The sequence below is a fragment of the Trachymyrmex septentrionalis genome, unplaced genomic scaffold (genome assembly GCF_001594115.1).
Source record: "Trachymyrmex septentrionalis isolate Tsep2-gDNA-1 unplaced genomic scaffold, Tsep1.0 scaffold6, whole genome shotgun sequence".
In the NCBI taxonomy this organism is placed as follows: domain Eukaryota; kingdom Metazoa; phylum Arthropoda; class Insecta; order Hymenoptera; family Formicidae; genus Trachymyrmex; species Trachymyrmex septentrionalis.
This window is the reverse complement of record NW_017305778.1, coordinates 940291-951999: the sequence shown is the minus strand read 5'-3', so window position 1 is coordinate 951999 and position 11709 is coordinate 940291. Positions and strand designations below refer to the sequence as shown.

At 38.1% G+C, this 11709-nt stretch overlaps 2 protein-coding genes across 4 annotated transcripts in view; one reads left to right on the top strand and one right to left on the bottom strand.

The window, feature by feature from the left end:
• LOC108752329 overlaps positions 1 to 3851 on the bottom strand; it is a 22391-nt gene extending 18540 nt beyond the window's left edge. For 2 of the 3 annotated variants that reach the window (XM_018493104.1, XM_018493106.1), the window contains exon 1: positions 2886 to 3839. In XM_018493104.1, the coding sequence (XP_018348606.1) occupies positions 2886 to 3077 (192 nt within the window). In that variant the 5' untranslated portion in view covers positions 3078 to 3839. The other variant, XM_018493105.1, reaches the window with a different exon arrangement.
• A 2237-nt stretch (positions 3852 to 6088) lies between these two features.
• The window catches only part of LOC108752297 (mannose-1-phosphate guanyltransferase alpha), a 6490-nt gene continuing 869 nt past the window's right edge, over positions 6089 to 11709 (top strand). Inside the window, exons 1-5 of the mRNA XM_018493029.1 lie at positions 6089 to 6788; positions 7218 to 7794; positions 8495 to 8771; positions 9444 to 9708; positions 10136 to 11635. Of these exons, the coding sequence (XP_018348531.1) occupies positions 6749 to 6788; positions 7218 to 7794; positions 8495 to 8771; positions 9444 to 9708; positions 10136 to 10236 (1260 nt within the window). The 5' untranslated portion in view covers positions 6089 to 6748 and the 3' untranslated portion in view covers positions 10237 to 11635. The remainder of the gene's footprint in view (positions 6789 to 7217; positions 7795 to 8494; positions 8772 to 9443; positions 9709 to 10135; positions 11636 to 11709) is intronic.

The following is an 11709-nucleotide window of genomic DNA, read 5'->3' as shown; positions in this document are numbered from 1 at the left end:
GGGCAACACTAAACCGTAAGGGTGCCTAAAAAAAGGTAGTCAGGAATATCAATAATTACGAGTTACAAAAGAAGGAGCGAGCACGCGACTCCGGACGGTGAACAAGGACGCAACACAATTAACTGACGGTTGAACGTGTGCGCGCGAGTTCGTATTGTGACCATCAATTGTGCTGCGTCCTTGTTCATCGCTCGGAGTCGCATGCTTGCTCCTTCTCTCGTAAGTCGTAATTAATGATATTCCTGACCACCTTTTTTTAGGCACCCTTGCGGTTTAGTGTTGCCCTCAACACAAACTTCGATTTTCTTTTACATTTCATCTGCATATGCGATACAGGTGCAAACTCGCGGTGGAATCTTGGCGATCCTATTATGTCGATAATGCCACATTGATCGAGACTTGCGCTTATGGCCATGAGCGATCGAGAGAGCGAGCAAGAGTCGCTTCGCGCCGGGCGATCCCTGGCGAGTACGTTCGCGGCGTGGCGGTACAAAGGAATCCACCAAGGTATCGATATATTTATAAAGATGATAGGGAGCATGCAGAGACGTTCAAGGAGGAAGACCATCTCTTCGATTCTCGTCTTCCATGCGAACCCAGGTCATAATACCATAAGAGAGAGAGAGAAAGAGAGAGAGAGAGAGAGAGAGAGAGAGAGAGAGAGAGAGAACAGAGAACACAAAGTCATAATGATATCATAAGGATGTTATCACGATCTAATTTATTACTCATAACAGGCCTATTTCTTTGAGTTAAAAGCAAAGTTTATCGTTCCTCCTTTTCTCCCCACGTTAGAGAAAAAAAAAAGGAGGAAAGAGATAATCCGTGTAAGAAGTTCAATTAAAAAAAACAGGTTTAAGGCCTGGTTCCATCAATGTAAGATTAACTTTAATCTTGATTCAATTTACTTTTTAACTTTTTCTAATTCTAAGAAAAAGATAAATTCTTAGGAAAAGATAAACAGTTACTTTCTAACAAAAGACAGTACAATACAGCGATTTCTTTGTTTAACATTGGCAAACAACGAAGATGTAATGGTTCACTGTGTCATCTATGTCACTTGCTGGAAAGCACCAAGTAAAGTTAAAAATCTAGATTAAAGTTAATCTTACTTTGATAGAACGAAACCTAATGCCCGTTTCTATCAATGCAGAACAACTTTAATCTCTGTTTAACTTACTCTTCATTCTTCTTTTTCTGATTCTTAAAATTAGCAAAAGATAAAGAATTAGTTGAATTGAGATTAAAATTAAATTAACTACTACGATAGAAACGAGAAAAGACATCATAAAGAATTTTTTGTGACATACATGTCAAAAAGATAAATAAAAGACATCATAAAAACATCTTCTAGACATTATCTGAGAGATTAATCCAACAATATTGTAGCAACACTGCAATATTCCAACAAAATTGCACACATTGCAACAATGTTGCTACAAATTTATATAGTGTAGGGGTTTTGCTCAACTTCTCGCACAGTTCATCTTTTCTCTTTTTTCTCCAACATGGTGAACTATACAAGAAGTTCAGCTTCAAAGAGCAAATAAAAACAGACCTATGAAGTCATGATGATGTTCTATGATAAGGTAAAGACCACAGTAAACTTTTGCCTAATTCATAATGCATAGTGCATAAGTAGAATCAACTAATCAGAATCTTTCCTTTTCTTTCTTTTCATAAAAAAGAGAAACTTTGATTGGTTAATTCTCTATGTACTATGTGTTATGTGTTGTGCAAAAATTTGTGCTGCAGCCTTAAAACGAGATAATTTGGATAAGTTAACAGAAATTTTGAAATCGCATAATGTATTTAATTAAACATACAAAATTATTAGTGCAATAGTGTATGTTTTATACGCTATTATATTATACAATTTTATATGTATATTTATATTTGTTTATTTATATTTATGTTTGATTGAATACACACTACGCGACCTCTCTCTCTCTCAATTTTTTTAATCTATCCAAATTACTCCGCTTTATTCCATTATTACTATTATTATGACTCAACCTGAAAAACTGATCAACAAGTTCTCGGTGGCGAGTTTGCATTATAGTTTTAGATATCGCGCCGATTAGATATCGTTCGTAAATACATAGGTAATTCAATCCCGCAACGAATTTCTCGACCGCTTCCACGAGCGAATGAGGCGCGTAAGATACGGAAGAGAGAGATAGAGAAAGAAAGAAAGAAATGGATGGAAAGAGATAAAAAGAGGGCGCCCGGGGACGCCGAGCGGGAGAGAAGCTCAACACACTCGGCCATAAATGGAACTTTCGACTTTCGCACTCGGTTTCCTCCTCGCCCTTCGCAAACTTCCTTCCAATCCTCAAAACCCTTCACGTGCGCGCGCGCGCGCGTGCGCAGTCAAGTTAGTAGCAAAAGACGCTTGGTGGATCTATCGAGTTCGAGTTGTCCCAAATCGATCGATCGATCCATCGTATCGACTCGGAGGGAACTTCACGACTCAAGTCAAGGAGAGGGGACAAGCGCTCTCGGCTCTCATGTATCTCTCAATTTCCTTATTACGCGCGGGGAGAAAAATACAAACCTCCCCGCCGATCTTTAAGGATGTATATGCGTATGTCGCGCGGAGGAGGAGGAGGCCTCCTTCTTTTTCTCCTCTCAACCCCCGACGACCCGACCATTCTTCGATCACTATCGCACACACACAGCATCGCAATCTCTCTTTAGGTCTATTCGTTATTTCTTGCACTTTTTGCACTCAAAATCTTCGTTTTTTTTCTTTTCAATGCTCAAATATACATACATTTATCTCGTTTTAAGTGCAAAAATTGTAGAAGTAATTTCAAGCAATACGGAAAGACCTTTCTCTCTCTCTCTCTCTCTCTCTCACGCTCTCATTTTCTTTCTCTCACCTGATGCTCGAATATCGCTTTCTGCAATTTCTGTTGCACATCCAAGATCTCCTCTTGCAGGCTCTTAGATATTTCCATGTTTTCTGGCAAGTGGTTCAGCACGTCAAAATGTTCCGGCTTCGGTAACAACCCTGGCGGCGACAACCCCGATCCGTGTGTATTGTCCCCGACGCGTTGAGGAGGAGGGAGCATACGGGGACGCGGGGCGAGTTGCGAACTGGCAAACGCTCCTCGCGAAAGTCTCGAGAGTCGAAGCCGTGGGCTGCGCGAGTCACGACTCCGACGGTCTCCGACAGTCCGACGAACGACGACGACGACGCGCAAACGAGCGACAACGGTGGCGGGTCACCGCGACGCGTTCTCAACGTAACGCAACGCAACGTAACGTCACCGTCACCGTCACGTCTCGTCTCGTCTCGTCTCGTCTCGTCTCCGTCTGTCCGTCTGTCCGTCCGCTCCAAACTTCTCGGCCGTTTCCTCTCTCGCTCTTTCTGCCTACAAACTGCCGATGCGATGTTGCGCTTCGTCCCAAAGTCCCGAACGCGCCATAAGAACGTTGTGTCTCTTTCTCTTCCTACTCGTTTCTTCTCTCGCTCTCGCTCTTCCCCTTTATCACCTATTCAACCGCTGATTCCCTCTTTCTTCCAGCCAAATGCGAATTTACCGAGCTCGCGCGGCGCGATGCAGCGCAACGCACGCATGCACGCACGCACTTTATTGTTAGTTTACGTACGCACGATATATCGCGATGTATCTCGCCACGTACTTTCCCTTTCGCACTTTCCTGGTATCGCGGGCGTTTTACAAGACGTACCGAAAAGTCACGATCAAAAGTCCAATTCCAAACTCGTCGTCGGCAACGCGACGGCGACGGCGACGCGAGCGTTTTACGCTGCCACCGGCCCGCTACGCTGGCCCTCGCTCGAGTACGCGGAGTACGTACCGCACGGCCGCACCGAACCGAACCGAAGTTGATCGCACGCGCCCTCCTCGCCCTTTCCCCCCTCTCTACCTCTTCCTCCTATGTTCGGACTCCGGACTCCGGCGCCCTTCGCCGATGATGCCCGATTCAGCGGGGGAGTCGACGAGCTTTCGCGCTAACATACGAGATTCAACACCTCTGTTCTTTTTATGCCTATGTTTTCATCAGTATAGATTAATTTTAATCTCGGTTCAACTTATTCTTTATCTTTCTCTAATCATAGGACTAGAAAAAGATGAAAAATTAACTAAATCGATATTTAATTTGATCTACATTAGTAGAAACGCGAGCATTAACTGAATTTCTTGGATCGTTTATTCTTTTGTTCTTTTTTTTTAAGGTGAAGAGAAAAAAAGAAAGATGATGGACCATGCAAAAAGTTGGACTAAAAAGAACAGATCTTCAGCTCTCCAATGAAGACGTCTTTTTCTTTTTCTTTTCCTAAATTTTTGCTTTTGGTAGCTGTATCATGTAGCACTCGCTACACTTCAAATGAAAAGGATATGTATAATTAGATGGCAAAAGGAAAAAAGAAAGGAACCAAAACTATGAAGAAAGTTCCAGTTGGTTCTAATATAAGCGCAAGGAATAAAATAAAACCTTCCCTTTGCTCCGCGATTTCATTCGTCCCTTCCCTTTTAAACTATTTGCGACAAACAATTCTCTAGATCAGTTAACCCTAGATAACAATGTTGGCAGCGTTGGCAGCGCTGTACGCTCATCGCACTGCTATTGGACGACACAAGTGTGTCAACATATGGCGATTCATATATAAGGTTTAGGGATCGATTGTGTGCTTGAAATGAGATAAAAATGACAAAAGCGAACAAATTTAGTAAAATATTTATAGTTTCATTGATCAATACCTACTGAATTTGCTTATTTTTTTTATGTTTCACTTTGTTTAAAATACACAATCGGCACTTTGTTCTTTATTTCAGCATTATAGACACTAGAAAGTTCTAGCGAAAACGAGAAAGTTTTCTCGTTCACACACCATATTTAATTTATAATGCATTTTATCGATAAAAATAAAGTGAATACAGATCTTAATTTTTATAATATTATTCATTTTCTTATACTTAGCTGATTATTAATTAATGATTTTTTTGTATGAAGACTTTCGAAGTGTAATTAAAAAGGTGTAGCAAACTAACAATCACTCAGATAATTTCAAGTCATAACTATATATTTACGTTATGCAATTAATTAATAAATAAATTAAAAATAATTTTTATCTGAAACTGATTGTATTTTGTATGAAGAATTATGAAATATTGAAAAGATAATTTACATTTGGATAATTTAACTTAATTTGTATAATTTTTTGGATAATAAATGTTACGTTATTATATATAATTTATTATGTTAAAATTAGATGTACGTATAATTATTATAATTATTTATTTTATACTTTATATATATATATTTTTTTGTTATTTATATTATATTTACTCTATTTTTAAACAATATATTTTTAATATTATACATATTTATAAACTATGACTGCTTTCTTTAATTTTAGACGTCGACACATAAGTATTGTTTTTTTTGTGATTTATGGAATATCAAAGAAATATTTATAAGAACGATATTTATGTCAATTATGTCTTCTAAAAAGAAAGCAGTTTAGTTATAATTAGTCAACATCGACTAAATTTATGTAAATAATAGATGCTTTCCGTTTGGTAACATATTATATAAAGTTGATCAGATCACAAATGTCTTTCCATCTTATTCTTTAAATGTCCAAAAAAAAAAAATAATTTGTTCGATTTGTATCACTAATGCCAATTTCAACCAACGTAGATTAACTTTAATCTCAGTTCAACTTACTCTTTGTCTTTTTCTAATTTTTTAGAATTAGAAAAAGACAAAGAGTAAGTTGAACCGAGATTAAAGTTAATCTACGTTGGTAGAAATGGGCATAAGACTGCGTTCCATTTAACGCTCACAACGCTCGTGGAATTATTTCATCTTTGTCGTTTATCAAATGTTAAACAAACGATGCTCGCGAGCGTTGCGAGCGTTAAATAAAACGCAGTCTTAAATGAAAAGTGCTTTTCTTGCTTCCCTTCTTGCTATTTATTTGATCCATGGGTGATTGGCGGATTGCAGTGATATCGAGATCACTCATAATTTGAATAAAATGCTTTTGTACGGAGATATAAATTTTAGTTAAAAGACGAACTAGATTTTCCATAAATTTAACGTAACAAGTGTAGACCGCATCTTTTTGTGCGTTTAATCGAGTTGTCCTTTGTTGTCAGATTTTCGGATGAGAAAAATGAAACGCAAGGCAAATGTTTCGGGAATTGGAGCTAACTTCACGGAACGTCTCGTCATCACTTTACGCGAGTCCATTACCATGTCAGCTGATTGTCATAATTCGAACAAATTGCAGAAACTGAATCGGTTTTGCGTGAACGACTGAAAGAACAATTAGGCAGAAAATGCAGAGTAGTGCAAAATTCGAAGCGGCCGCCGGCGCTTTTAACGTGGCTTTCAAACATCGCCGTTGGGTTGTGTCGGGTCTCGAATATCTCGGCGAATTCCCCTCTAGTATGCGGTAGTATCTGCTGATTATTTGTTGTTGACAGCTCGAATTAATTTGGCATGCGAGGAAAGCCATTTCTTTAAAATTATTTCTTGGACACTGCCCGCTCTATCGTTCAAGTCGATTCATCGAAACTTGTTCACTGATATCGTCACCGATGACACGTCCACACGTGTACACAACATGTCTGCACGGTACGATTAGCGTTGGCTCCCCTCACCCTCTCAGAGGACTTGGATGATCGCTGTCTCTTGACACTTCTTGAGAGAATATAGAAATATTTTGGAATTATTCGATCAGAAGGAACATTTGACTTGTTCAATCATGTTGAAGGCTGTTATTTTAATCGGAGGACCTTTAAAGGGTTTGTGTTGACTTAATTATCACTTATTTATCTAGCAAGAACTGCAGAATTGTCAAATTTAATATCAAAATTATATACACGCATCTAATTATATATATAATTATGTATTTTTACATTTATCTGAAGATTCTGTTGATATCTTGTACATAATTTTAACATTGTTGTTGACTTATGTCACATTTTGATTATTTCATCATTGTCAGTAGAGGCTTTGTATATAAAAATTTGTACATATATTTATTACATACATTTAGAATTGTTTTTCATTAAGACTTTAATATAAGGACTATTCTTTTTAATTGAATTTCTACCTTGGAGAGAAAAAGAGAAAAGATGAACGATTTAAGAAGTTGAGCTAAAAAACTTATAAATTCTTTATATGCATACTTTATCTTTATGCTTTATCTTGTTTCATTTGTATCTTTGTAGGAACTAGATTTAGACCTTTATCCTTGGATATCCCAAAACCATTGTTTCCAGTAGCTGGATTACCCATGATACAACATCACATTGAAGCTTGTACCAAAGTGCCGGGTCTCAATGAAGTGCTGATAATCGGGGCGTATCCCAAGAATGATCTGGCTCAGTTTGTACAGGAGATGTCGAGTACTTATGGCATAGTTATTCGGTATTTACAGGAATTCACACCCCTTGGAACAGCAGGTGGCATGTATCATTTCCGTGATCAAATTCGTTCAGGCAGCCCCACATACTTTTTTGTTATGAACGGCGACGTCTGTGCCGACTTCCCTTTGCAAGAAATGGTAGAGTTCCACAACAGTAAACAGGCACTGCTTACGATCATGGCAACTGAGGCAACTCGGCAGCAATCGTTGAACTATGGATGCATGGTTTTGGGAAAGGAGGGGGAGGTAGCACATTACGTAGAGAAACCTTCAACGTTTGTGTCGACTCTTATCAATTGCGGAATATATCTTGCATCTCCAGAAATTTTTCAAACGATGGCGGATGTCTTTCATGCTAATCAGCAACAAGATCATTTAATGTAAGTTTCTCGTTTTGAATACAAATAAATTTGGTCAATCGCACTACAATGGATTACTGTACATTAAAAAGATTGCTTTATACATATATAAAGTATTCAAATGCAGAAGCATAATATTTAATTTTGACAATGAAACATTACATCTATATTCTATAATTCTATAATTCTATATAATAACGTGACAATATAGTTATTAAATATTTAATCGTTTAAAATATTTATATACTTTTACCACAATTTCTCAATAATCAAATTGATAGCAAAAACTTGATGCCACCTGTGTCAGCAATAAGCTCATGTTTTGCTGGCAAAGTACATATTCTGTGTACATATTAGACAGCAAATGGCAGCAAAAATTGAACGAAGCTTTGTTCGATTTTTCGTTTTCAATTTGTTGTTATGACAGATTGTCAGTAAACTTGGCATTTACAATTTGTTTTTATGTTACCTCAGCAGCTTTTGTTGTATATCATCAATTTGTTGATATTATTGAATATAACAGAATTTTTATTAAATGTAATGCCTTTTTGTCAACAAATTTGTAGCAAATATTTGACAAAATTTATTTTTGGCAAACTTGGCTGACTGGGTTTATTTCATGTGTAACAATTTTTAGTATTGATCTAATGTAATGCAAATGATCAAATTTGCTATAAGAGAATGAGTATCCTTTTTTCAACATTTTTTTATGGGATTGCAGGCAGTTGTGCTACAATGGTAGAGATCCAGCGCATATTGCATTTGAGCAAGACATACTGACGCGTTTAGCGGGATCTGGCCGGTTGTTCGCCCTGCCTGTGTTCAGATGGTGGTCGCAAGTGAAAACTGCAGGTTCTGCGATATACGCCAATCGACATTACTTGGCCCTCTACAAGCAGAAGCAGCCGGACCGCCTTGCTTCTACGAATAAGAATTATTGTCATATTATAGGAGATGTGTACATTCATCCATCGGCTTCTGTACATCCGACTTCTGTGGTACGAGAGTAAATTGTTCTGCTATGGTTTGCAATACAGTAAACATCAGCTAACAACATAACATCAACATAGTAGTTTTCACACATTAATGTGCTCTACAATATGCTCTTTGTTTTCTATTTCGTAGCTTCTCGCTTTATTTTTTCCTTATTTTATCAACCATTGTATTGCTTGTCATGTATTTTTTATTTCTTCCGAAATTCGTCAAGTTTTATTCTGTCTCAGGCGACAGAAAACGAAAAAAATATATAAGGTAAAAAAACAAGAGAAAGTAGTAAAAACTAAAAAAGCAAAAAGCGCATTGTAAATTAGGCTTAACTGTTATATGCTACACACTATTATACATATATTATATAGGGTGAATTATTTTAATCTTAACAGGCAAATATTTTGAAAATACACAATTTCTCAAAAATATTCTAAATAAAAATTATACGGTATAAAGAGAGACAATGGTAACGTCCCTCTCTATACCATACAGTTTTTATCTAAAACTTTTTTTTGTAAAATTGCGTATTTTCGAAATATTTACCTATTAAGATTAAAATTAATCACTCGGTATTACATTTATATTGTTGAATGTGAAGATATAACATTAATATTAGGTTATTGTTGGCTAATGTTTCTGCTAGGAAACTTACTCTACTACCATGATATTTCTATTCTTTGCAGCTAGGTCCAAATGTGAGTATAGGACCAAGTACGATGATAGAACCTGGCGTGAGAATCAGAGAGGCGATCGTACTGGGTAAAGCGCATATTCAGGCCCATTCCCTTATTCTACACAGCATCATAGGGACAGGCACCAGCGTAGGTGAATGGTCACGTGTCGAGGGGACTCCGTGCGATCCCAATCCTAATAAGCCATTTGCAAAAATGGAGAACTTGCCGCTGTTTAATGTCAATGGCAAACTGAATCCTTCTATCACGATACTTGGTAAAAAAATAAAATCAAAACTGTTTCTATAAAAAACTGTTTCTATAAAAAAATAATAAAAAAAAGTAAAAAAAGAATATCAAGAATTAACACGGTAATCTGTAGGTTATTTCTTAATGTGTAATATATTTAATTATTAGATTTGTTGTATACGTTAAAAATTTACGCACAAATTGTGCTATTATATTTTTAAGAATTACGCACAACTGTGATTCCTAATAGCCATCATTTTATTTTTTCTTATTTTCAAATACTGGAAGTTTTTAAGTTTGGAACAGGACTATTTAGTTGTGTGTGTGTGAATACATCAACTACGATTAATTATGGTCAAAATTAGATATTTGAATAATATTTTCGAAAGTCTTTATTTATGTATTTTATTTCTACATATATAAGCGACACATTGCAATTATATATCTCATTTCAGGTACCAGTGTGAGCTTGTCTGCAGAAAAAATTCTACTGAATTCGATCGTCCTACCGCATAAGGAACTTACAAGAAACTACAAGAACGAAATTATTCTTTAGTTGTTTAACACTGCCGCTATGGAATTAGAACACCGTTAATGATTTATATTTTAATGAAAGAGTCGCACAAATATAAATAACATTAAATATATCTATATATACTTTTCAGAAACTTTCTGTCGAATTGTGATTAAAAATCTTTAATAATTTTGTAATATAAAATTAATACAAGATTTTTATATACATTGTATACAAATATCATGTGGCAACTATAAGCTATGTACATAGGCCAGTGGCAACGCACAAAAATTTTTACAATATACAGGCTTGTATATATTATATTTCGTCTACACATCAAAAATTATTACTTCGTATTTTCGTAAGTACATGAATAAATCTTTCATCTGTAAATTTTTATTCTTGTTAAAAATTACATATACGTGCGCATGTCGCGAGACGCCGTGCGGGATTGAATGCGACGGAACGAAGTCCCCCGAGCCTCGCATCAGCGCTCTTGTGGTATCGAGGTGATCGGTACGCGGGAGGAAGAATAACCGGAAAAAAAATCTCTGACGAAGAAGCCGCGGTACAAGCCGCCTAAGGTGAGGCTCGCTCTTGCGTTCCTCACCGGCGGCGCCAGGTGTTTACGGCAGCTGTAATAGTGTATGCGAGTGAGGAAAAGAGAAAGAGAGAAAGAGAAAAGAGGAGAGTCGAGAAGAGCGATGTGTACGTGTGAGACAGCCGCATTGAATTGCACTGAATCAACAGGTAGATCGGTATGCGTGGGACGTCTTACGCGCGTTCTTTCGCCGTGGCGCCGAGATTCGCCGTGGTCTCTTGCGAAAGATGCAGCGCGCAAACGAACGCGAGACACCATGACGGATCTTAGAAAGTTTTAGGGGACGTCAATCGAGATCGGCAGCCAAATAGCAGCGACTAGAAGGAGGACTGAGGAGGAGGAGGAGGAGGGAGCGGCGCTCCAGGTGGAAACGCGCGTTCTCCAAACGTGTGCTCTGCGGCGAAATTCCACGCATACCAAAGTCGCTGATCCAGCTTCCCCGCGAGCGGCGGTGGCGGCGGCGACGGCGGCTGCGGCGGCGGCGGCAGCGTCCTCCGGATCGGAAGAGTGATTTTTGTGATCGCCGCTCTCGTCAATGACACGCGCGGAATGCGCTGAGCGAGCGCGCGATCCCACGCTGCGCGCTATACGCGCCGACATTGTTGCGCGTCCACCTCGTTGCGCCTGGCCTTTTAAAAATCTGTTCGTGCGCGTCCCGACGTCGTGAGTGAGGTGTCGTAGGTGCGTTTTGAATGCGGGCGCAGGGCGAACGCGAATCCTGCGACGTCGTGAGAGCGGACGTTCAGTTTGACCCCCCGGCGTATAACGGACAAATGAATCCACTTGTGACATTGAATGTCGTGACTTGTTTATAGCCGTCTTAACACGAAATTCTTGTTGGTAATTTTTATTACGTTTCTGTTTTGTAAAACAATGCTTATATGTATATATTTTTCAGTTTTATATATATATAT